General features: G+C 48.6%; 1 protein-coding gene across 4 annotated transcripts in view; it reads left to right on the top strand.

The window, feature by feature from the left end:
* FAM13B (family with sequence similarity 13 member B) overlaps positions 1 to 27,129 on the top strand; it is a 446,070-nt gene that overhangs the window by 161,025 nt on the left and 257,916 nt on the right. For all 4 annotated transcript variants that reach the window (XM_085630302.1, XM_085630303.1, XM_085630304.1 and 1 more), the window contains one exon: positions 17,907 to 17,980. In XM_085630302.1, coding sequence (XP_085486428.1) covers positions 17,907 to 17,980 — 74 coding nt within the window. The remainder of the gene's footprint in view (positions 1 to 17,906; positions 17,981 to 27,129) is intronic.

Genomic DNA, 27,129 nt, shown 5'->3' with positions numbered 1-27,129 from the left:
CTACAAGCTCCAGATTATGCCAAGCAGTTCATAGTGCAGACTGATGCCTCTGAGCTAGGGATAGGAGCGGTCCTATCCCAGACCAATGATGAAGGCCAAGACCAACCTGTTGCTTTTATAAGCAGAAGACTACTCCCTAGAGAGCAGCGTTGGAGTGCCATTGAGAGGGAGGCCGTTGCTGTGGTTTGGTCCCTGAAGAAGCTGAGGCCATACTTGTTTGGCACTCACTTCCTAGTTCAAACTGACCACAGACCTCTCAGATGGCTAATGCAGATGAAAGGGGAAAATCCAAAACTACTGAGGTGGTCCATCTCCCTACAGGGAATGGACTTTGAAGTGGAACACAGACTAGGGACTGCCCATGCCAATGCAGATGGACTTTCCAGGTTCTTCCACTTAGACAATGAAGACTCCATAGGACAATGTTAGTCTCATCACCTTTCGTTTGGGGGGGGGTTGTGTGAGAAAGTGCCATCTTAATTGCATGGTATGCCCCCACTTTTTGCTAAATTGCTGAATGTACTTCGATTGAGTGTACCCTGGGTTCCTGCCAATCAGGTGCCCAGGGCCTATGTTCCTTCCTTAAACCACACAAACTCCAAATTGGCAAACCCTAGCCACATGTCAGCCCCTAGTAAATGGTACCCTAGGTACCCAGGGCCTTGTGACCAGGGAAGGCCTCTAAGGGCTGCAGCACTCATTGTGCCACCCTCAGAGGCCCTGTACCCTTACACACACACTGCCCTTGCAGGCTGAGTGTCTGGGTGCAGGACAAAACAAAGAGTCGACATGGCACACATCACTGTGTACCATGCCCATCACCTACACTGCCAAGGCATATGTCAGCCACCCCTCTAGCTGGGTGCATTACGCCTATGGTGTGGGCACAGGAGCAGGAGCCCTGTGCCCCTACAGTACCCGGGTCCATTCCTGGGCACTGTAAGTGCAGTGCTGTCATTTAAGAATACATGGTGCTGAGAGCTTGTCAAACACGAGCTCCACAGCACCATATTGGCAACACTGAAGCCTGGGAAGTTTGGTATCAAACTTCTCAGCACATTGAACCCACACTGATGCCAGTGTAGGATTTAATGTACTAAGCACCCCAGAGGGCATCTTAGAAGATGCCCCCTTACAGCTAACTTACAATCCACGTCTGATCTGAGGCTGCCCAGGCTGCCACACAGCAGACACGTTGCTGGACCCCTGGGTGGGAGAGCCCCTGCTCTCCCGGGCCTGCAACAATGCACATCCTGGGTGAGGTGAGAAATCTCCTCCCCCAGGATGAGCAAAGGGAAGCTTCAAAGGCATGCCGCCATTTGGAGTTTCCCCAGGCCACTGCAACCCCCCACTCTGGCGGGAAGCTTGGCCGGAAACCCCATACAAGGACAGGGGATGTGCCAGCCTGCCCACCCCACCCCTCAGGTGGGGGAGGCGAGGTGAAGCACATCTCCGGGCTCTCGCCATCTTGAAGATGGGAGGCCCTACCCTATCAGAATTAGGCTACTGCCCCCCTCCCACAGGAGAGAGGCAGGATAGGGGGTGTACCCACCCCAGGACAAGGACCCATTGGTCCCTGGCCTTCACCTACCTGTAACGCCCCTAAATCTAGTATTTAGGGGCACCCTGAACCTTTCTTCCTTAGATTCCAGATAGAAAACGACAAGAAGAGCAAGAAGAATAAAGACCTGCCCTGCAGCTGCTAAAAAGAGAAGAAGACACCAACTGCTTTGGCCCCAGCCCTACTGGCCTGTCGACTCTCGAACCTGCACCAGCGCGGCATCCCTCGTGGCCAGCAACCTCACCAACCCCGGAGGACCTGGCTACCTTTTAGCTCTAAGCCCCTGGGACTCCCACGAGTAGAGGCTCTACTCAAGAAACCTATTTGCTATCCCTGGCACCAGCCCGGGACCGCGGACCCAACACACTCTGCACCAGCCAAGCCTGGCCAGTGCCGGAGTGGACAAAGACCCAGAGGACGACCCCACGGCGACTGTGACCCAGAGTCCGCCACCCAAGGACCCCCCTCGACATCCCGGAAGAAGCCTGCAGCCTCAGAACCAAGTGCCACCCCAGCCGCGATCAACCAGAGGGTAAGATTCCCGACGTCAAAAGGAACCCCTGCACCCGGCGCCCTGCGGCCCCCTTTGCCCAATCCCGGGGTACCCACCTAATCTACAACTACCCAACTTACCTCTCGAAGTGGTGGTGGCACCTGAAACATCCTCGTCCCCGAGCCTGCAGCCTCTTTCCAAACCGGAACATTCCCATTGATTTCCATTGAGCGCCCTAAGGCTCAAAAGCACCCTGCACCCAGCCGCCCGAGTGGCCCTGGCAGTGCCCTCTCTACACTAACCTACTTCCCCACTTGCCCTGAGTAAGTGACCAGGAGCCCAGCTCCCACAGCCGCGTGGCTTGCCAGACAGCAGCCACCAACCAAGGCCCCCCTATCCCTCATAGGATAACATTGGGCCCAACTCTCTCTGCACCTGGCCGTCCTGAAACCGCTGAGGGTGAACCAACTGTACCTACCTGACACTGGGGGACCCCTGAGTCCATGCCCGGAATTTCAACACTACCAGTTGAGTACTTACCCTTAAACCGCTAACTTCGTTTTCCTCATAGGGTAACATTGACTGGCTTTTTCGTCAAAAATCTTCTAAGTGTGAACTTTTCTAAACTGCAAAAATTCACCAAAAATCAGCCAAGTGACAAAAACGAATTTACTCACCTGCTCCTAGGTGAGCTCCCAGTGCTGGATCTTGGTGCCCAGCCCTGACTCTGAAAAGTGTCCACAACTATACTTACCTCTAACTCATTTTTCTCCCATAGGAAACCATTGTCTGCTTTTCTGTGAAATTTCTTCTAAGTGTCTACTTTTGCAAATTTGAAATATTCTTTTAAAATTGTACCATTACTGCAAACGAAATTACTTACCTGCTTTTGATAAGGACCCCAGTCCTGGGTCTAGGCACCCAGTCCTGGATTACTAAAGTAACGATAAAGTACTCTACCTGCAATTTGAATTTCTTGCCATAGAGATCCATTGAATGTGCTAACTTTTGAAATAGCTAAATATTATTTAAAAATCATTACAGTTATTAAGTCGACTTTCATCACTTGATTCTGAATACTGACCCCAGGCTGGTTCTAGGAGCCAGATCTGGAATTCCAAAAGTAATCTGAAAAGTAATTTATTACAAATAACCTGAATTGACCATTGAGCTCAATGCATTGTTATGTTTAGGAAATAGGATTGTTTATTGCAACCAACTGTGACTGTTTACACAAATTTATTGCTTAAAACAAAAGTATTTATATTCAACCTCTCATTCTGAGAAAGTATATATTTACCCCCTTTGTGGTTCTAAAAATAAAACAAGCATATATTTTATATATACAAACCATTGGCCTAGAGTTCAGTTATTGAGTGTGTGAAACCATTTGCTGACTGAGTGTGTACAATAAATGCTTTACACTGTCCTCTGGTACTGCCTTACTGCTCGACCAAGCTACCACTTTTGAGAGTAAGGTCATACCTAACTTTGACCTCTATCAGCCTCTGGGGGACTGTGGACTCTGTACACCCTGTACCTATTAGGGAACAGTATATACAGAGCCACTTTCTCACAAAGACTCCAACAATTTCTTCCTGTCTGGACCAGCATCACCTCAGACAGGTGGGTGCAACAGATAATTCAATCAGGGTACTGTCTCGAACTAACATCTACCCCCCCCCCCAAACATACCACCCAAACAGCGTCCAATGTCACAAGAACATTTGTTACTGCTAAAGCAGGAGGTATTCTGCCTCGTACAAAAAAGTGCAATAGAACCAGTTCCCCTGCACCAACAAAACAATGGAGTTTAGTTCCTGTATTTTCTCATACCAAATAAGGACAGCTCTCTAAGGCCTATTCTAGACCTCTGACCCCAGACCCCTAAACCTATACATACACTCAGACCATTTCCAACAGGTCCTTCCTCTGTTTTCACAGGGTGACTTCCTTGCTACCCTAGACTTCAAGGACGCCTATTTCCACATTCCCATTCACACCGATCACAGGAAGTATCTCAGATTCATAGTGGACGGTCAGCACTATCAATTCAAAGTACTCCCATTTGGAGTCACAACAGCACCACGTGCTTAGCGGTGTTCGCAGCACACCTAAGAAGACAACACATTCACGTCTTCCCATATCTGGAAGACTGGCTCATAAAAGCCAGCTCATACCACCAGTGTGTACAACACACTCACGCCACTATCCAACTACTCCACGACCTGGGGTTCACAGTAAACCACACCAAGTCCCATCTGCAACCGTCCCAAGTAAAACAATACCATGGTGCCACCATAGACACCTCAAAAGCGCTAGCCTACCCCAGTCCCGCCAGGCATGCAGGCTCTTCTCACCAAATTCCAACCCGAACACACTCTTCAAGCTCGAGTGTTCATGCAACTGATGGGGATGATGGCCTCTTGCATATTCATAGTACCTCACGCAAGACTCCAGATGCGTCCTCTCCAAGAGTGCTTAGCGCGCCAACGAAACCAGGCCCAGGGTTAATTGACAGATCTGGTGTTGGTAGACAGTCGTACCCATCGCTCTCTGCAGTGTTGGAACACCAAGAACCTTTCCAAATTGGCGACAGTTCCTGGACCCGGTTCCTCAGATAGTACTGACAGTGGATGCATCGCTCTCCGGCTGGGGAGCTCACCTACTACATCACACCTTGCAGGGCAGGTGGACACCTCAACAAAAGTTACTCCACATCAACCACCTGGAGTTACTAGCCATATTCCTAGCCTTAAAAGCATATCAAAAACAAATATCAGGCAAGACTGTCTTAGTCCGCACCGACAACATGACAGTCCTGTACTACATACAAAAAGAAGGCGGACACACTCTCTGCAGCTCTCAGCTCGCACAGAGCATATGGAGGTGGGCTATACCTCAGAACATTTTTCTCCTAGCCCAACATATCCCAGGAGTCAAACACCATAGCCGATCTGTTGAGCCGTCAAACACAACAGATCCACGAGTGGTAACTTCATCCGCAAGTTCTTCAACCGTTTTTTCAAACGTGGGGGCAACCACAGATAGACCTCTTCGCCACACACAAAAACGGCAAATGCCCAAGCTTCGCCGCCAGATATCCACACCCATTGTCCAAAGGCAATGCGATATGGATGAACTGGTTAGGCAGATTTGTGTACGCCTTTCCGCCTCTCCCACTCATTCCATTAGTGCTCAAACTACAGCAACATTCCTTAACTCTCATCCTAATTGCTCCAATTTGGGCCAGACCACCGTGGAACACCACATTGCTGGAACTCTCCGTAGTTCCACACCAGAAGTTATACCTCTCCCCACGCCTCTTAACACAGAACCGTGGAGAGACCAGACACCCAGACCCAGCTCAGCTCAACCTAGCGATCTGGCTCATGAAGTCCTAGAATTTGATTACCTTAACCTTCCTCCTGACTGTATGAACGTCATCAAAGAAGCTAGACGGCCTACCACTAGAGCATGCTATGCAGCCAAGTGGAAACGTTTTGTAATATATTGTCATCATAACATCAATCCCCTAGATGTGTCTATCCAACACATCTTCGGCTATGTACTACACCTTCAAACATGCAATTTAGCCTACACGTCTATTAGACTGCATCTTGCTGCCATAGCAGCATATCTACAAAATAGACAGCATCTCTCACTTTTGAGTACCTGCCATAAAGGCCTTTATGGAGGGACTCAAAAGAATAATTCCCCCCAGAGTACCACCTTCCCCTGTGTGGAATTTAAGCTTCGTTCTCAAGACTAATGGGGCCTCCATTTGAACCTTTACATAAATGTGAGCTACAATTCTTGACATGGAAAGTTGCTTTCCTCGTAGCCATTACTTCTCTATGAAGAGTTAGAGAACTACAAAAACTAACCATTCATGAACCCTTTCTGCTGATGCATCATAATAAGGTTGTTCTCCGAACTAATCCCAAAATCATTTCTCCCTTCCACCTCAATCAATCTCTGGAGCTGCCCGTATTCTTCTCGCAGCCACAAACAGTCGCAGAAAGAGCTCTTCATACCTTAGATGTCAAAAGAGCACTGCTGTACTACATCGAGAGAACACAACCCTTTCGTAAGACCAACAACTTTAGTGTCTTTCTCACCACCACACAAGGGCAACCCCATATCAAAATCTGGGATAGCTAGGTGGATTGTCAAATGCATACAGATTTGTTACCACAAAGCAAAACGTACATTATCTGTTCCTCCTAAAGCCCACTCTACCCGAAAGACAGGGGCTTCAATGGCCTCTTTAGGGAACATTCCCTTAGATGATATCTGCAGAGCAGCTCCATGGTCTACACCGCACACATTCACAAAACACTATTGTGTCGATGTGCAAACTAAGCAGGCTAGTGTGGGCCAGACTGTACTCAAAACACTATTTCAGACTACTGCAACAGATACTGGTGGTCGTCGCTAGGAGGGGATACTGCTTTACAATCTATGCATAGTGTGTAATCTGCAGCTCATATGCCTCAAAAGGAATATGCTACTTACCAGTATGCATCTGTTCTTGGCATGTAGAGCTGCAGATCTACACACGCCCACCTGCCTCCCCAGCTACCTTTATCTGTTATAGTTTTATCCTATTTAGATACAGCATACATGGGCATCTTTCCTGTTTCTTACAAAGCTCCATCATTTCCCTGCTGGCGAGAAACAATCTGAGGATGGAGCTGATGCCCATGCGCGCTATGATCCAAAGGAGGAGTCACATACCTTGTGACTTCCAAAGACTTTCCAGGACAAAAACAAGTGCAAACATCCGGGCCAAACACCAGATGGCGATCTATGCACAGTGTGTAGATCTGCAGCTCTACATGCCAAGAACAGATGCATACTGGTAAGTAGCATATTCCTTCTTGCAGATTGCGCCCTGCCGTCCAATAAGATAACCATTGCAACTGGCAGGCGTAATAATACGCTCTAAGATCCGGCACTCCTAACCCTCCCCTTCTCGTACCTAGCTGAAGCTTTTTTAAGACTTCTCCGTCGCCTCCCTTTCCCCCAGACGAGGTCCATAAGTAAGGTGTTAGTGTTTAAAGGAAGTTTGTGGGCCCAATAGAGGCAGATTTGTGAAATAGTAAATCAGTCGCGGGAGAAGCACCATCTTCGTTATAGCGACTCCGCCCATCACCGACAGAGGTAGCGTGGTCCAAAATGCAACGCTAGAACGCATGGCTCTAATTGCTTTGTTAAGGTTACCTTCCAGCATGTCAGCCGGGGTCCTGTATACATGAATGCCCAGATACTTAAACGTATGTGGAGCCACCTTTAGTGTCGTGGATCCAAATGCGATTTCTGTGGGCAAGGTGTGTTCGCAAAAGAAAAAGGCATGTGACTTCGCCGGGTTAATGGCCAGTCCCGATATATGCTCAAAGGTGCCAAATATCTCCGCCAGGGGAGCCAGATCGGACCAAAGCTCTTTGATATAAAGGACAACGTCATCCGCATATGAGGAGACCAGGTGTGTTGTAGACCCTACCTCTATACCCAATTCCCGTGTATCCCTACGTAACCGTAGAGCCAGGGGCTCCAGTGCCAACATAAACAGTAGTGGTGGAAGTGGGCAGCGCCGTATTTCTTTACCAGGTATTAACTACAAGTGCATCTGTTTCAATATTACCAGCGAGCACCAGAGCAGTGTTTAGTAAAGAGGGGGTTTCCTCGGTCTTAACCTTGGCCCAGTTACGATAAAGGAGTACAGCGTAAGGCCATCTGCATCTGGGGTCATGTTCCAATGACCAGCAGAAATACACCGTTGGATCATACGATCAGGTGTTGCTCAGAACTTCTACAACCTTCATAAAGCCTTTGGAAAAGATTTGATCGAGCAGATGACCCGCAGAGTGGATAGGTTGATGCACAAAATGCTTCATGTTCCAAGCGGACATAATTTCCGAGAGATGGGAGGCTTGATGGTCCTCTGACTTGTCTAAATGCATGTTCAGGTCTACAGTACCGAGAAATTGGAATATTTTAACAGGTAACTGGGCAGGCTGTCATCCAATGACTGTATTGTTCTTGATTGCGGTTTTCCATTCATCTCTTATCGCCTCTGTGAGAAAGTGGCTCTGTATATACTGTTCCCAAATAGGTACAGTGTGTACAGAGTCCACAGTCCCCAAGGGTTTGGCAGAGGTTAAAGTTAGATATAACCTTACTCTCTAAAGTGGTAGCTTGGTCGAGCAGTAAGGCAGTATCAGAGGACAGTGTAAAGCATTTGTTGTACAGTCAGAAAATGGTCTCACATACTCAAGAACTGAACTCTAGGCCAATGGTTTATATAAAAAAAATGTCTGTTTTATTTTAGAACCAACAATAGGTATTAAAATATACTTTCTCAGAATGAGATGCTTTATATAAATACTTTTGAAATATGCAATTGACTTTTGTAGAAAGTTACAAGTGGTTGCAATAGGCAACACTATTTTAAACACAATAATGCATGGAGTTCAATGGAAGTTTCAAGTTATTTGTAACAGATTACTTTTAGGATTACTTTTGGATTTCCAGGACTGGATCCTAGATTCAGTCCTGGGTCAGTACTTGGAATCAAGTGATAAAAGTCGACTTAATTACTGTGATGATTTTTAGACAATATTTTTCTATTTTTTTTATAGTTTTAATAGCATCTTTATTCGATTCAAAGAATCATAAAAGCATAAATACAAAGACGTAAAAATAAGAAATCTATTTATACATGTGCAAAACTTTAGTCCATCCATTAATAATTCACATTGCAGTGGGTAAGACCTTGCAATATCGTAAGCAGCAACATAATTGTTTCCCTAGGAATCAAAGTGCATAGTGCGTAGATACTTTAACATTCGTAATACTTTAGCATATGGGTTACTCAATAATAATTCAAGGCCAAGTTGTGCAAATAGCCAAAGGCTAATTGTTTCCATAAAGTGCAAAGCGCAGGATAAGAAGGTTATACCTTTTGCATAGCATCGTATAATCGTAACCCTCCCAGTATATATTTATATACAATCATCAACAATTAACAATTCAGCGTTTGCTTTTCCATATAAATCTCATATGATTACAATATATTATAAAATTCATAGTTAAATTTGAGCCCTTTCTTTGTCCTAATGAAATTGACAGCCAATAAAAATCTACTGATGCCAAATACAATGAGCTTTGAGGTGTCCGTTCTTAGAATGCGCAGCATTTCACTATATTTCCTGATACATAATTTCCTGCCCAAGGGTTTTATCCATTTGTCTCTATAGTGTCTCTATACAGGGCAGAAGAATAAAACATGCGCGACATCCTCTTTACTTCCTGAGTGGCGCTGGGTGCACCTACAGTCCATTCCCCTTTCTGAGCTGACCCCCACTTAGAGGTAAAAGACTTAATCTGGAGAGTACCGTACCTAAATTTTAGCTACAGTACCTTGGCAAGTAGGGGTTCAATCTCATTTAAGAATTGTTCAAAGTAGGTGTGAGAAAGTGCCATCTTTCTTGCATGGTATGCCCCCACTTTTTGCTAAATTGCTGAATGTACCTTGACTGAGTGTACCCTGGACTCCTGCCCAGGGCCTATGTCCCTTCCTTAAAACACACAAACTCCAAATTGGCAAACCCTGGCCACATGTCAGCCCCTAGTAAATAGTACCCTAGGTACCCAGGGCCTTGTGACCAGGGAAGGGCTAAGGGCTGCAGCACTCATTGTGCCACCCTTAGGGGCCCTGTACCCTTACACACACACTGCCTTTGCAGGCTGAGTGTCTGGGTGCAGGACAAAATGAAGAGTCGACATGGCACACGTTTCTGTGTGCCATGCCCAACACCCACACTGCCAAGGCATATGTCAGTCACCCCTCTGGCTGGGTGCCTTATGCCCATGGTGTGGGCACAGGAGCAGGAGCCCTGTGCCCCTACAGTACCCAGGTCCATTCCCGGGCACTGTAAGTGCAATGCTGCCATTTAAGAGTACATGGTGCTGAGAGCTCGTCAAACACGAGCTCCACAGCACCATAATGGCAACACTAAAGACTGGGAAGTTTGGTATCAAACTTCTCAGCACATTAAACCCACACTGATGCCAGTGTGAGATTTAATGTACCGAGCACCCCAGAGGGCATCTTAGAGATGCCCCCTTACAACTAACCTACAATCCACGTCTGCTCTGAGGCTGCCCAGGCTGCCACACAGCAGACACGTTGCTGGACCCCTGGGTGGGAGAGCCCCTGCTCTCCCGGGCCTGCAACACTGCACATCCTGGGTGAGGTGATAAATCTCCTCCCCCAGGATGAGCAAGGGGAAGCTTCAAAGGCCTGCCGCCTCTAGGAGTTTCCCCAGGCCACTGCAACCCCCCACTCTGGCGGGAAGCTTGGCCGGAAACCCCATACAAGGACAGGGGATGTGCCAGCCTGCCCACCCCACCCCTCAGGTGGGGGAGGCGAGGTGAAGCACATCTCCGGGCTCTCACCATCTTGAAGATGGGAGGCCCTACCCTATCAGGATTAGGCTACTGCCCTCCTCCCACAGGAGAGGGGCAGGATAGGGGGTGTACCCACCCCAGGACAAGGACCCATTGGTCCCTGACCTTCACCTACCTGTAACGCCCCTAAGTCTAGTATTTAGGGGCACCCTGAACCTTCCTTCCTCAGATTCCAGATAGAAAACTACAAGAAGAGCAAGAAGAACAAGGACCTGCCCTGCAGCTGCTAAAAAGAGAAGAAGACACCAACTGCTTTGGCCCCAGCCCTACCGGCCTGTCGACTCTCGAACCTGCACCAGCGCGGCATCTTTCGTGGCCAGCAACCTCACCAACCCCGGAGGACCTGGCTACCTTTTGGCTCTAAGCCCCTGGGACTCCCATGAGTAGAGGCTCTACTCAAGAAACCTATTTTTAACCCCTGGCAGCAGCCCGGAACCGCGGACCCAACACACTCTGCACCAGCCAAGCCTGGCCAGTGCCGGAGTGGACAAAGACCCAGAGGACGACCCCACGGCGACTGTGACCCCGAGTCCGGCACCCAAGGACCCCCCCTGACATTCCGGAAGAAGCCTGCAGCCTCAGAACAGAGTGCCACCCCAACCGCGATTAACAAGAGGGTAAGATTTCCGACATCAAAAGGCACCCCTGCACCCGGCGCCCTGCGGCCCCTGTGCCCAATCCCGGGGTACCCACCTAACCTACAACTACCCAACTTACCTCTCGAAGTGGTGGTGGCACCTGAAGCATCCTCGTCCCCGAGCTTGCAGCCTTTTTCCAAACCGGAACATTCCCATTGATTTCCATTGAGCGCCCGACGGCTCAAAAGCACCCTGCACCCAGCCGCCCGAGTGGCCCTGGCAGTACACTCTCTACACTAACCTACTTCCCCACTTGCCCTGAATAAGTGACCAGGAGCCCAGCTCCCACAGCCGTGTGGCTTGCCAGACAGCAGCCACCAACCAAGGCCCCCCTATCCCTCATAGGATAACATTGGGCCTAACTCTCTCTGCACCCGGCCGTCCTGAAACCGCTGAGGGTGAACCAACTGTACCTACCTGACACTGGGGGACCCCTGAGTCTATGCCCGGAATTTCAACTCTGCCAGTCAAGTACTTACCCTTAAACCGCTAACTTCATTTTCCTCATAGGGTAACATTGACTGGCTTTTTCTTCAAAAATCTTCTAAGTGTGAACTTTTCAAAACTGCAAATATTCACCAAAAATCAGCCAAGTGACAAAAACGAATTTACTCACCTGCTCCTAGGTGAGCTCCCAGTGCTGGATCTTGGTGCCCAGCCCTGACTCTGAAGAGTGTCCACAACTATACTTACCTCTAACTCATTTTTCTCCCATAGGAAACCATTGTCTGCTTTTCTGTGAAATTTCTTCTAAGTGTCTATTTTTGCAAATTTGAAATATTCTTTTAAAATCATACCATTTCTGCAAACGAAATTACTTACCTGCTTTTGATAAGGACCCCAGTCCTGGGTCTAGGTACCCAGTCCTGGATTACTAAAGTAACGATAAAGTACTCTACCTGCAATTTGAATTTCTTGCCATAGAGATCCATTGAATGTTTTCTTTGAAATATTTTCTAAGTGCTAACTTTTGAAATAGCTAAATATTATTTAAAAATCATTACAGTTATTACGTCGACTTTCATCACTTGATTCTGAATACTGACCCAAGGCTGGATCTAGGAGCCAGACCTGGAATTCCAAAAGTAATCTGAAAAGTAATTTATTACAAATAACCTGAATTTACCATTGAGCTCAATGCATTGTTATGTTTAGGAAATAGGATTGTTTATTGCAACCAACTGTGACTGTTTACATAAATTTATTGCTTAAGGCAAAAGTATTTATATTCAACCTCTCATTCTGAGAAAGTATATTTTTATCCCCTTTGTGGTTCTAAAAATAAAACAAGCATATATTTTTTATATATAAACCATTGGCCTAGAGTTCAGTTATGGAGTGTGTGAAACCATTTGCTGACTGAGTGTGTACAATAAATGCTTTACACTGTCCTCTGGTACTGCCTTACTGCTCGACCAAGCTACCACTTTTGAGAGTAAGGTCATACCTAACTTTGACCTCTATCAGCCTCTGGGGGACTGTGGACTCTGTACACCCTGTACCTATTAGGGAACAGTATATACAGAGCCACTTTCTCACAGTAGGGGATTATTTTAAACATCAGAAATTGAGTAGTAAGTGTACCAGCTCCACAATTCAAAATAACATTGTGCCTAATAAAATTCCAGTAAATTGTCTTAATTTCCTGTTTTGAGTCAGGGATCAGCAAGTTCGGGTATTCCCAAAACCTGCTCAAACCCAGATCCAATAACCATTTACGAATATGGATCAACCACGGGAAACTAACATGTGTCAAGGGCCAGAAGTTCACTCAATGCTTGTCCGTAGGTATAAAGTTCCTCTGTCGTCCATATTCTTATCCAATATGACAAGGTCATCCAAACAGCCCTTTGACCAATTCGTTTTATGCCCATATCGAGCATTAGGAAGGTCACAGGTGTGTTTTGGGGGAGAGCGACTAATTTCCTCAGTATCTTGTTTTCCCCCGTGATTTAATTAAAAAGTTGACACTTAGAAAATATTTCATAGAAAACAGTCAATGATTGCCTATTGCAGAAAATTCAAGTTGCAGGTATAGTATGTTCTTGTTACTTTTGTAATCCAGTACTGGGACCTTTATCCAAAACAGGTAAGTTATTACGTTTTCAGAAATTATACGATTTTTAAAGAATATTTAAAGATTGCAGAAATTGACACTTCGAAGAAATTTCACAGAAAAAGTCAATGATTTCCTATGGGAGAAAATTGGGTCACTGAGAAGTACAGTTGTAAGTATTTTTCAGAGTCAGTGCTGGGCACCAAGATCCAGCACTGGGAGCTCACCTAAGAGCAGGTGAGTATTTTCGTTATCGTTACTCGGCTGATTTTTGATGAATATTTTAAGTTTTGAAAAGTTCACACTTGGAAGAAATTTCAGGAAAAGCCAGTCAATGTTACCCTATGGAGAAAATTTATCGGTTTAAAGGTAAGTACTCGACTGGCAGAGTTAAGGTTCTGGGCATAGACTCGGGGGGGTCTCCCAGGGTCAGGTAGGTACAGTTGGTTCACCCTCAGCGACTAGGGCGTCCGGGTGCAGTGAGAGTTGGGCCCAATGTTATCATATGAGAGGTAGGGGGGCCTTGGTTGGTGGCTGCTGACTAGCAGGCAACGCGGCTGTGGGAGCTGGAACCCTGGTCACTTACTCGGGGCAAGTGGGGAAGTAGATAGGTGTAGAGATTGCACTGCCAGGGCCACTCGGGCGGCTGGGTGCAGGGTGCTTTTGAGCCTTCGGGCGCTCGATTGATTTCAATGGGAAAGACTGCAAGCTCGGGACGAAGATTCTTCAGGTGCCACCACTACTTCGAGAGGTAAGTTGGAGGATAGGTAGGTACCCCGGGATTGGGCACAGGGGGCAGCGGAGCGCCAGGTGCAGGGGTGCCTTTTGGTGTTGGGAAATCTTACTCTCTGTTGATCACGGTTGGGGGGGGGCACCTGGTTCTGAGGCTGCAGGCTTCTTCAGGAGTGTCGAGGGAGGTCCTTGGGTGCCGGACTCTGTGTCACAGTCGCCGTGGGGTCGTCCTCGTGGTCTTTGTTCACTCCGGCACAGCCCAGGCTTGGGGGGTGCAGAGTGTGAAGGGTTCGGGGTTCCGGGCTGCTGCCAGGGATTAGAAGTAGATTTTGAGTAGAGCCTCTACTCATTGGAGTCCCAGGGGTTTAGAGTAAAAAGGTAGCCAGGTCCTCCGTGGTTTGCGAGGTTGCTGGCCACAAGAGATGCCGGGTTGGAGCAGGAGCAGGTTCGAGGGTCAACAGGCCGGAAGTGCTGGGGCCAAAGCAGTTGGTCTTCCTCTTCTTAGCAGCTGCAGGGCAGGTCTTCTATCTCTTCTTTGGATTTTGGGGAAGGAAGGTTCAGGGTGTCCCTAAATACTAGATTTAGGGGCGTTGCAGGTAGGTGAAGGGCAGGGACCAATGGGTCCCTGTCCTGGGGTGGGTACACCCCCTATCCTGCCTTTCTCCTGTGGGAGGGTGGCAGTAGCCTAGTCCTGATAGGGCAGGGCTTCCCATCTTCAAGATGGCGAGAGCCCGGAGATGTGCTTCACCTCGCCTCCCCCACCTGAGGGGTAGGGTTGGCAGGCTGGCACATCCCCTGTCCTTATTTGGGGTTTCCGGCCAAACTTCCCGCCAAAGTGGCGGGTTGCAGTGGTCTGGGGAAGCTCACAGAGGCGGCATGCCTTTGAAGCTTCCCCCTGCCCATCCTGGGGGAGGAGATTTAGCACCTCGCCCAGGATGTGCATTGTTGCAGGCCCAGGAGAGCAGGGGCTCTCCTACCCAGGGGTCCAGCAACATGTCTGCTGTGTGGCAGCCTGGGCAGCCTCAGAGCAGACGTGGATTGTAGGTTAGGTTTTAGGGGGCATCTCTAAGATGCCCTCTGGGGTGCTTGGTACATTAAATCCCACACTGACATCAGTGTGGGTTTAATGTGCTGAGAAGTTTGATACCAAACTTCTCATTCTTCAGTGTTGCTATTATGGTGCTGTGGAGTTCGTGTTTGACGAGCTCTCAGCACCATGTACTCTTAAGTGGCAGCACTGCACTTACAGTGCCCAGGAATGGACCTGGGTCCTGTAGGGGCACAGGGCTCCTGCTCCTGTGCCCACACCATTCGCATAGGGCACCCAGCTAGAGGGGTGGCTGATGTATGCCATGGCAGTGTAGGTGATGGGCATGGCACTCAGGGATGTGTGCCATGTCGACTTTGTTTTGTCTTGCACCCAGACACCCAGCCTGCAAGGGCAGAGTGTGTGTAAGGGTACAGGGCCTCTAAGGGTGGCACAATGAGTGCTGCAGCCCTTAGAGGCCTTCCCTGGTCACAAGGCCCTGGGTACCTACGGTACCATTTACCAGGGGCTGACGTACCCTGGGTTTGCCAATTTGGGTTTTGTGTTTCTAGGGAAGGTACATAGGCCCTGGGCACCTGATTGGCAGGAGTCCAGGGCACACTCAAAGTACATTCAGCAAAAAGTGGGGGCATACCATGCAAGAAAGATGGCACTTTCTCACAAGTTATCTGTAGTTCCCCACCAAAAACTCCATCTCACTCGCGATCTCATTCAGAACAAATGGAGAGATAAGGCATCCAGATCCCAACCTTGCGATCTGGCACCTGAAATCTTAGTTTGACCACCTCCATCTTCCCCCAGACTGCATGAATATCAAGGAGGCTAGACGCCCTACACAAGAGCATGCTATGCAGCAAAATGGAAGCAGTTTGTGATTTATTGTAATAACAATCAAGTCAATCCGCTTGACACTTCGATCCAAAACATCATTTGTTATTTATTAAATCTACAGCGTTCCAATTTAGCGTATACATCCACACACTTGCATCTTGCTTCGATAGCTGCATATGTGCAGAACAGACATTTTTCGCTTTTTAGAGTTCTTGCAATTAAGGCTTTCATGGAAGGACTAGTCATTCCCCCCCCAGACTTCCAACTGCTCCAGTGTGGAATCTCAACATTGTTCTTACAAGACTGATCGGTCCACCTTTCGAGCCATTGCATAGATGTGAACTGCAATTTCTCACTTGGAAGGTAGCTTTCCTCATAGCTATCGCATCTCTAAGGAGAGTGGGTAAGCTTCAGGCACTAACAGCAGAAGAACCATTTTTACAAATACATCAAAACAAAGTGGTTCTTGGGTCTAACCCCAAATTTATACCTAAAGTCATTTCTGCCTTTCATATGAACCAATCTGTTGAGTTGCTGGTGTTCTTACCTCAACCAGATTCTGTAGCAGAACGTGCTCTCCATACCTTAGATGTCAAGAGCGTAACTATATTACATCGAAAGAACAAAACCTTTTAGAAAGATTAAGCAACTTTTTGTCGCTTTTGCTCCACCACATAAAGTCAATCCAATATCAAAATCGGGTTTTGCAAGGTGGATAGTGCAGTGCATTCACATGTGCTCTGCAAAAGCAAAACTTACGTGAACAGTTCCGGCCAGTGCACATTCTACAGGCAAACTAGGGGCTTCTATGGCATTCTTAGGGAATATACCCTTAGATGACACATGCAAAGCTACAACATGGTCTACACCTCACACATTCACAAAACACTATTGTGTAGATGTGTTAGCGAGACAAGAAGCCAGAGTGGGCCAGGCAGTTTTACGTACACTATTTCAAACCACTGCACCAGATACAGGTTAGCCACCGCTTTGGGAGATAACTGTTATTTAGTCTGTGCTCAGCAAATGATCTACAGCTCAAACGCCTGAAACGGAAAATGCTACTTACCAGTATGCATCTGTTCTTTGCATATAGAGCTGTCGAGTCCTATGCGCCCACCCAGGTACTTATACCTGTTGCAGTAGCATCTTACTTAGATGCATGCATTCATGGACATCTCCTTTTACTACTCTTACTAACTCCATTAGCACCTTCTGCGGGAAAAAAATCTAACAATGGAGCCGATGCCCATGCACACTATCACCGAAAGGAGGAGTTGCCTACCTCCCGACTGGAAAGACTTCTTTGAACAAATACAAAGTGCAAACATATGGACCCAACACTAGATGCCGATCTATGCACAGCATGTGAATATACAGCTCTACATGCCAAGAACAGATGCATACTGGGTAAGGTAGCATTTTTCTTATTAATGCAGCCTGAATCCTCCGTGTATTGGCACAGTGATCAGTGGCCTCAAGGGGGCTATTGGCCCAAAGGGCATTCACAAACGTCCAACTGCCACTCAGTTTAAAGGAAAACCAAAGGCACGTCCGTGGCAGAACGGGGGAAAACTGGTCCAATTGCCCCGAACATACGACACCAGGATTTAAAGCTAAAATCTCCGAAGGCAAATCGAACTATGCAAAAATACCCGAGGCCGCACAATCTCATAATTCCAGTGGCCCTGTATATAACCAACCTAGGACTTGAAGAGTAATCCCATGTCCCTAATCCAGCTCTCAGAGCAGATTCTGGAACTTGTCTTTACTATGGACAGGGCTAGATTAGCGTGTTTGCTGGGCCATATGAAAAGTCAGGATACCACTTTCACTCCATGCAAGGGCATACAGCCATTTCCATGCAAGGTATGTTCCCGTCTCGGCACCAGTGCTGCCCGTCTGTCTCGGCGCTGCCTTGCTGGGCTCAGAGTGGTCACTGTGACCCGGTGAGTAGAAATGAACTGTGCGAGTGGTTTTGTTTTTGAATTTACCATTGTCAAATAATTTATTACCATCAGTTGGGAATATTGTAAACCATGAGACTTAATAGTTGATATTTTGACCCACAGGAGGAAGATATTTTGCTGGAACTCACAAATGTGGATACAGATAAAGATGCAGAAAACAATGTCAAAAGTAAAAGGTAAGAGTTACAGGATCACGCTTGCTAATTCCAGTTAATAGTCCAGTGGGCTGTTGATATTGTACCAAGCACTTCAAGCTTTCAAAGAATTACAGCGAAACCGTGCATTGACATGACCTCGTAGAAGCATGTCTGATCTTTAATCATCTTCTGGAATTGTGACCTGTATTTGACTGCTCCGGCGCAGAGATCCCCTCTGGGATGATTTGTGCCCCGAACTAATCTAAAAATCAAACCATGGAATGGGATGTCAAAACACGTAACATAATATGCATGTAAAGATGCCTTCCGTAGATGGGTGAAGTGAAAATGTGGATTCCCCGAATAACCCTTTATGTACTTGGGAACAAAACACGTGCACAGATATATGGCACCGCATTGTGATCATCTAATAGCAATAGATGAATTAATCCCTATCGCATGTCACTGAATCAAGCTCACATTACTTCACATGCTTCATTCAAACGTTGCCTTTCGAACAAGGTTGCTCACACATTTTGTAGGAACTGTTAGAATCTTCACAAAATATTCATATTATTCAATGGAATTTATATGTTGAAAACACATTTTGTTGTAAACCGATGCAGTTCCTGCGTGGATATGCAAGAAGTCAACGTAAGACTTGTCTATCTCACCAGGGATATACTGCTTGGTAAACTGTGTCTGACTGAGCCTATTCAGAGGCTTGTCTGAGTGCCCGGAGTTCATCAGCCGGACGTCAATCCCACAGAAGATGGATGCCTTACGAAAGAGCATGCTGCAAATGTGCAGGATATTTCTTATTCCTTCTGGAGCTCCTGCAGGCCCCATGCATTCCTGGGTCTATAGTCCTGACACCGACTGACTCCGTAGAGTATTAGCCCAGTTTCATGGCAGGACTGGCCCAAGTGTCCACTAGACCAGGAGAAGCCTCCTGAGCCCACGTGGCCACTCGAGCAGGAGAAGCCTCCTGAGCCCACGTGGCCACTCGAGCAGGAGAAGCCTCCTGAGCCCAAGTGGCCACTCGAGCAGGAGAAGCCTCCTGAGCCCAAGTGGCCACTCGAGCAGGAGAAGCCTCCTGAGCCCACGTGGCCACTCGAGCAGGAGAAGCCTCCTGAGCCCACGTGTCCACTCGAGCAGGAGAAGCCTCCTGAGCCCACGTGGCCACTCGAGCAGGAGAAGCCTCCTGAGCCCACGTGGCCACTCGAGCAGGAGAAGCCTCCTGAGCCCACGTGTCCACTCGAGCAGGAGAAGCCTCCTGAGCCCACGTGTCCACTCGAGCAGGAGAAGCCTCCTGAGCCCACGTGTCCACTCGAGCAGGCGAAGCCTCCTGAGCCCATGTGTCCACTCGAGCAGGAGAAGCCTCACAAGCCCAAGTGGCCACTCGAGCAGGAGAAGCCTCACGAGCCCACGTGTCCACTCGAGCAGAAGCCTCACGAGCCCACGTGTCCACTCGAGCAGGGGAAGCCTCACAAGCCCACGTGTTCACTTGAGCAGGAGAAGTCACACGAGCCCAAGTGTTCACTCAAGCAGGAGAAGCCTCTTGGTGTTCACTGCACCAGCGTTGACTCCGGTGCCAGGTGACCTCCCCTTTTCTTCCAAGGACATGGTCAGGCCTACTCCACCTGTCTTGTAGGGGCCGCCGGCTCCAATTCCCACACCTCAGCCCTTGTTTGAACTCCACCATGGCAACCGTTTGGTTATACCACTGCTTTTGAAGCTCTTGGCTGGCTTGCTTTCTCAACATACTCCCTGGGATCTGCTCTCCCAGCACGCAGCTCTGCCTCATCCCTGATCGCTGGTGCCCCTGCCTCTCACGCAGCTAAGCACGGTTCGAGTCCCCAGGACTCTCCTTTCTGTATCCCCCCCGATTTTTGCCTTACTTAATTTTTCTTTTCTTTCTATTGTACTTTTGCCTTCTTTTCTTTTCCATTTTATTTGTGCTGTTGCCTTCTTTTCTGTCCTATTTTATCTGTTTTTGCCTCCTTTCCTTGTTTTTTTCATCAAATTATTTTTCCCCGGTTCATGCTGCTGCCCCTGCGGCCCCTCCCGCCTCCCAGATGTTCCCACCCTCCTCCTACTTTTTTGTGGCCCGTCTGGGTCCTTTCGCGACCCGCCCACGACCAGCGCCAGGAACCCTGGTCCTCCGAGCCTCCAGTGCTACGACTCTATACCAAAGGGGATGATGGACCATGCACTCAACCCAGGAGGAAACTACCAGCTATCAACACCGAACACCACCCAAGGCCAGTTCTCCTGCTGACACTGCCGCTGCACCTTCACCCACCTCCGGAAGTCTGGACTGGACTAGACAAAACTGGACTGGACTCGACTCGTGACTTAGATACTTCGGAACTTCGGAATCTGGTGGGCCTCTATATACCTCGGATCTTGCTCTCTCAGCTAGGCTCTGGTCGGGATTCTCCGCACTCCTCACCGCCTCGTCTGGGTGTTGATCGCAGCCTCAGTCACCCCCGTTGGCCTGAGGGAGATACAGGAAATCCTGCGGGTACGCGTAGTTGTCCGTCCGGCTGTGGCAGGAGACCGGGTCTGCAACGCACCTCCGGCGCGTGGGGTGTGAGAGGTGTCCCTGTTCGGGCGCCAATTATGTGGTAAATTTAATTACCTAGACTTAATTTATGCGGTAAAATTAAATAAGAATAACTCAGTAAAAATAAGAGGCAGAATCCGTGGTATTTGAGGTTTTAAAATGGGTTTATTCCTTACAAAGGAATTGGTTCGAACCAGGCAATCGTATTCCGTCACCACTAAGGTTCGGGAAGGGATAGAAGCAATACTTTGACAGGTTGTCATATATATAGTAAATGCATTACAGTGAAGACATATGCAGAAGGCGTGACAGCTGAGAAGAGAGATAAGAATACACATACGTAATGAAAAGGCGTTACAATAGGCGTGCATGAGGGCATGTACTAGAAACGTCATTCATGATGATGACACAAGTGGGTGGATCCATAAGAGAATCCTGCAAAGTCAGCAGAAATACTTGCCAAATATGCGCGCACAGTAGCATGACGTGTGATTGACGTGTAACTGGAGGGTGAAGGGGACTTGACATTTTAGCCCTACATGAGGAGACAGAAGTCTGGGATGTCAGAACAACCTAATCCCAAATCGTATCTAATATCTTGTGTTTAAGGAACTGTATTATCTAGAAGGAAAGGTCTCTCAGGCAGAGGCTATCCTATACTGACTACTAGTGCGTGTATTAGCGTCTACGTGTCTGCATGAGATGCGAGGGGCATGGGCCTACCATGGAAACAGAAGCCATGAATTACTGGCACGGAGACAGTAAGGCCGGGCCCTTTGCTCTGTAGCTGGAAGGATGTTTACCTAAACTACTAGACAGGAATGCATTTCTCGAGGAGCGGAGCAGATAACTTGAAGGCTGAATACAGTCTTGGCAGGCAACAGGCCGGGCCAGGCACCGTTAGCCGCGCAGGAAGTAAGACAAAGGTCATGGATACAGATACAGGTCCAGGCTGGCGCATTCAGAGGCAGAAGCAGGAAAGGCTCGATGGCAGAATTCAGGGCCTACCTTGCCAGAGCTGGAAAACGTGAAAAGTATACCATATAAAGACGGTGGCAAGGCATACTTAGGAACGGAATATCTGACCCATTCATGACAGATCTGAAAGAGGCCATGTTAACGTTGGACGCATATGTATTTGCGTCTTCATAGCTTGAAGTGGAGGGAACATACATGTACTTGTAGCATGTACATGGAGCCGTTGGGGTCTAAGATAGGGGACATAATTGACCATAAAAATTCATATTTCCTCACTAGGATTATCAAAAATAAGTATATTTTATATCAGGCTTAGCACAAGACCATACAACGACAGACGTATCCACAATACTATGAGCAATAAAAGAATTCTTGTGTAAAGCGTATCTTAAAGTCTGTGCGATTCGTATTCCTCGGTTCGGCCTTTACGGTGATGAAATGATCCCATAGAGTCTGAAGCGTGCAGCGGACGCTTCTGTCCGATGCGCTCAAACCCAGAGTGCGAGTCGTACACAGTACCTTGGATGAAAGAGTTCGTCACGGACGAAGCGGTGAAAACAAAAGCGTTGCACGAGGCGATGTCCTTTTTTCACGGTGCGAGCTACGGCTCGTGGAGGCCCAGAGTCGCATTGCTTGAGGGGACGGTGCTTGGTGCGGTTGCTGTTTGTTGCGGCGTACGAGCTGTACCTTGAGTTGATGCTCGGGTAATCCTCTGAGCGCAGTGAGAAGTGGACTGTACGCTGCAATGGTGCGAGACGTACCCAGCCGCTCTACGCGCCGCAGCCTCCCCACATCAGTGGCAGGGTGCGCGTTGAGTAGTGCGGTTCGGAGGGGGGAAAGCGAGGTGCGGTGCGAAGTCCTTCCCTCACGTTGCGAGCTACGGCTCGTGGGGGCCACAAAGTCACGTTGTTCGGGCCGGACAGCTTGGCACGGGCTTCCCGTGTACGCGTCGACCTTGATGAGTCGCACACTTCTCTCTGCTTCAGCGCTACGGGGAGAACGGCGTTTTTCAGCTGCTCCTCTCAAGGCGGGTGAAGTCCACTGGTCCTGGGACTTCGTTCAGGGGGCAGGCTCACTCACAAGCCCTTGGAGATCTTTAAGCACAAGTTGGAAAATAAAGTCTTTGTAGTCTTACTCCTCTCCTTCAGCAGCAAGCCAACTACTGCAGGCCAATCCCTCAGGTCAGGGACAGTATTCATCCTTACAGCTTTCCCAGTTCCTTCTCGTCGGGCAGAGGTTTCTTCTTGTCAAGCAGGATCTAATCTCTTGGGCTCAGGGTCCCAATACTTGTACTGCAATTCTTTTGTCCTTTCAGGCCAGGGGGCCTTTGCCCAGTTCAGCCCAGTTCTGGAGTACTTTGTTTACAGGATTCTGGCTTTTCTTTTCAGTGTGCAGGGCAGAGACATCAGACGCTCCCCAGGGGTTGAAGCCAGCATTGTGGTGGAAAGGCACAGCCCTATTCAGAGTCCAGGAGTACTCCTCCCACCCGTCTGGATATAATCTCTCTATTCGCCACCGGGCTGCCCAGCCTGTCTCCTGGAATTCCCCAGCCCTGTCACTCACAGAAACCAGACAGCAGATACACATCCTAGCAGAGGCGGGCTGAATGGTTAGGCAAGTAAATACCAGCTTTCTAAAAGCGGTATTTGCAAACACATAATATTAAAATAAACCTTACTAAAAGATGTATTTTCTTATTCTGAGTTCAGGCATACTAAACTCAAATTTCTACCATGTTCTCTGAGTCTGCTGGGATTATAGTGTGTAATAATTCCAGCTGCCCATTCTGGCCTATGGAGAACAGGTAGCCTTCAATAGTGAAAAACGAAAATGGCTGTAATTCACTATTAAGACATGCCACACACATCAGGGCTTGTCCTACCTTATGCTTACAATGCCCCCTGCCCTTGGGCCTACCATAGGGATGACTAACATGAAGTTAAGGGAAGGTTTACAGACTGGCAAGTGGGTGCACTTGCCCAGTCAGCATGACAGTACCAGACTGCACGCAGGTTCTGCAATGGCAGACCTTAGACACATTTTACCAGGCCGCTTCTGTGGGTGGCACAAGCAGTGCCGCAAGCCCACCAGCAGCATTTGGGTATACAAGCCCTGGGCACTCCTGGTGCACTGTACTAGGGTCTGACAGTAAACCAAATAAGCCAATCATGGAATCCAATCAATACAGCAATTTACAACAGGGAGCACTTGCACTGTGGCACTGGCACAGTGCTCTGAACAGCTAACACCAGCAAAAACATGAGGCACAATGACAAAGTGGAAGGGAGACCCACGCCAAGGTGCCAGGTCTAACACCTATCCTACACCTCACCCCAACAATGCTACCCAGCATACCATCACTGCCTGGACCCCTGTCACCACAGAAGACGCCACCAAGACCATGAGAAGTATATACTCTGGAGCACCCACTGAACCCTCCGCTCCCCGCATCTTCCACAGAGCTGCCTCCACTATCACACCCAAACTACGACACACTAACTGCTCCTTGTGAGAAAGTGCCCTCTTTCTGCATGGATGCGCCCAGGCTAATCAGGTACCCAGGGCCTGTGTTCTTTCCCTAAAACTGTATTTAAGCCTAAACCCAATTGGCATCTCTGGTCACATGTCGGCCCCTGGAAAATGGTACCACAGGTACCCATGGCTCTGTGACCAGGGAAGGCCTCTAAGGGCTGCTGCACTTTTTGTGCCACACTTAGAACACACACACACACACACACACACAAACACACACCTTTTTTTTTTTTTTTGCAGGCTGCATGTTTTGGTGCAGAACAAAGTGAAGAGTCAACATGTCACACATCCCTGTGTGCCATGCCTACAACTCACTGCCTTAGCATACATCAGTCACCCCTCTAGCTAGGTGCCCTATGCCAGTGGTGAGTGTACAGGTGCATGAGCCCTGTACCCCTACAATACCCAAGTCCATTCCTGGGCACTGTAAGAGCAGTGCTGCCATTAAGAGTATATGGTGCTGGGAGTTTGTCATTACGAACTCCACAACCCCATAATGGCTACACTGAAGACTGGGAAGTTTGGTAGCAAACTTCTCAGCACATTAATCCAACACTGATGCCAGTGTGGAATCTAATGTAAAATGCACAACACAGGGCATCTTAGAGATGCCCCCTGAACCTAACCTACAAGCCACATCATGTCTGAGGGGCTGCCTAGGCTGCCACACAGCAGACATGTTGCTGGACCCCTGGGTAGAGAGCCATCCGCTCTCCTGGGCCTGCAACAATGCACATCCTGGGCGAGGTGCTAGGTCTCCTCCCCCTGGATGGGCAGGGGAAGCTTCAAAGGCATGCCGCCTTTGTGAGCTTCTCCAGGCCACTTGCTGTACTCAGCAACTTGCCCCTACCGGTTCTGACCCCCTCTCTGGTGGGAAGACTGGCTGGAAACCCCAAAGAAGGAAAGTGGGTGTGCCAGCCTCTGCCAACCCCACCCCTCAGGTGGAGGAGGCGAGGTGAAGCACATCTCTGGGCTCTCGCCATCTTGAAGATGGGAAGCCCTGCCCAATCAGGACTAGGCTACTGCCCCCCTCCCACTGAAGTGGCAGGATAGGGGGTGTACCCACCCCAGGGCAGGGACCTATAGGTCCCTGCCATTTACCTACCTGTAACGCCCCTAAATTTAGTATTAATTTTAATAGTAACCAATGTACTGTATTTGGTAAGTGTTGCATACTACTGCTCCCCTGTAAATCAAACAAAGTATAATTCCTATTGCATTTTCAAACTGTCCTATATCCAGTAACTTATCACTGAAACGTATTGAATGCTTACCTGTTCCAGGCTTGTTTGGTTCTAAATATAAGCAGTATATTTTTATACAACAATAATTGGCCTAGAGTTCAGTTCTTGAGTGTGTGAGACCATTTGCTGACTGAGTGTGTACATCAAATGCTTTTCACTGTCCTCTGATACTGCCTTACTGCTCGACCAAGCTACTACTATTGGAGAGTAAGGTGCTATTTAACTTTAACCTCTGCCAAACCTCTGGGGTCTGTGGACTCTATACACACTGTACCTCATGTTCGTGTAGTAAAGCCAGTTTCTTACAACCACCAGAGCAGCAAACCAGTGCTGCCCACCAGTGCAGCCCACCACCACAGCAAACCACTAGTGCAAGGGTTAAGTTCAGGGAAAATGGGCACACAAAGTAGCACAAAAGGTGCACCGTGGGGAAATGAGCACAATCCCTAGTCCTGATTGGGAAGTGCCTGCCATCTGCAAGATGGCGAGCACTGGAGAGTGGGCTTCACCTTGCCTCCCCCACCTGAGGGGTGGAATTGGCAGAGGTGGGCACATCTCCTGGGCTGACTAGTTTTTCCCACCCGTCTTCTCCCAGAAAGGTAGCGGAGACAGGAAGGGGGCCTGCTCCTGAAAGCAGGAGAGACTGGCGGGTCGCATTACAAAGGCTGCCAGGCCTTTGAAGCTCCCCTGCCACAGATGGCTCTTTCTGGCCTGGGGAGGTGTGAACACCTCCGCCCAGGAAAGGTTTTGTTTCTGGGCTCAGGGAGCGTGGGCTTTCACCTTAGGGGTCCATAAACATTGTCTTGTGGTGGCAGGCTGGTGTGTACCAGTCAGGAAACACACCAGAGGCTGGTCGTTTTTCAGGTGGCATCTCTGAGATGCCCTCTGTGTGCCTTTTTCCATTAAATCCCACACTGGAATCAGTGTGGGTTTAATGGTCTGAGATGTTTGATACCAAACTTCTCAGTTTTTTCTTTGTAGCCATTACGGTGCTCTGGAGTTCGTAATAAGCTCCCAGCACCATATACTGTTAATGGCAGCACTGCACTTACAATGCCTAAGAATGGACTTAGGCACTGTAGGGGTACAGGGCTCATGCACCTGTACCCTCACCACTGGCATAGGGCACCCAGCTAGAGAGGTGACTGATATATGCCAGGGCAGTGGGTTGTAGGCATGGAACACGGATGTGTGCCATGTCGACTCTTCACTTTGTTCTGCACCAAGACACGCAGCCTGCAAAGGGGGTTTGGGTGGGTGGGTGGGTTTGGGTGGGTGGGTGCATTTGTGTGGGTGTGTGTGGGTGTGTGTGCGTGTGAGGTACAGGGCCCCTAAGGGTGGCACACTAAGTGCTGCAGCCCTTAGAGGCCTTCTCTGGTCACAGTGCCCTGGGTACCTGTGGTACCATTTACAGGGGGCTGACAGGTGGCCAGAGATGCCAATTGGCTTAGTTTTGGGGAAAGAACACAGGCCCTGGGAACCCGATTGGCAGGGACCCAGGGCACACCAAGAAAAAGTGCATCCGTAGGCTGGCAAAAAGTGTGGGGGGTGGTTACTGCAACAGAAACCCACTTTCCTACAGTGGTCTGCTCTGGTGGTCTGCTTGGTTGCAGAGTTTACCCTCTTCTATAGGCTGGAAGTGGTAGCACTCCTTTTCTGTTTACGCTGATCTGCTGTCACTATTTGGGGCAAGGGCCTGCTTCAACCCTGCAGGAGCCCACTCTATCGATCAGAGACCTATTGGTTCACACCAAGGCCTGTTACCTATTCAGTGTAATGAAAAATCTTGTTTCGAAAAACCATTCAATGTTCAAGGCATAAATCAGCAGATATTGTGACCCCCAGTGGCCCAAAAAGGATTGCTG

The sequence above is a fragment of the Triturus cristatus genome, chromosome 10 (assembly GCF_964204655.1).
Source record: "Triturus cristatus chromosome 10, aTriCri1.1, whole genome shotgun sequence".
Lineage (NCBI taxonomy): Eukaryota > Metazoa > Chordata > Amphibia > Caudata > Salamandridae > Triturus > Triturus cristatus.
Note: the sequence above shows the minus strand (reverse complement) of the source record. Positions and strands in the feature narration are given on the sequence as shown.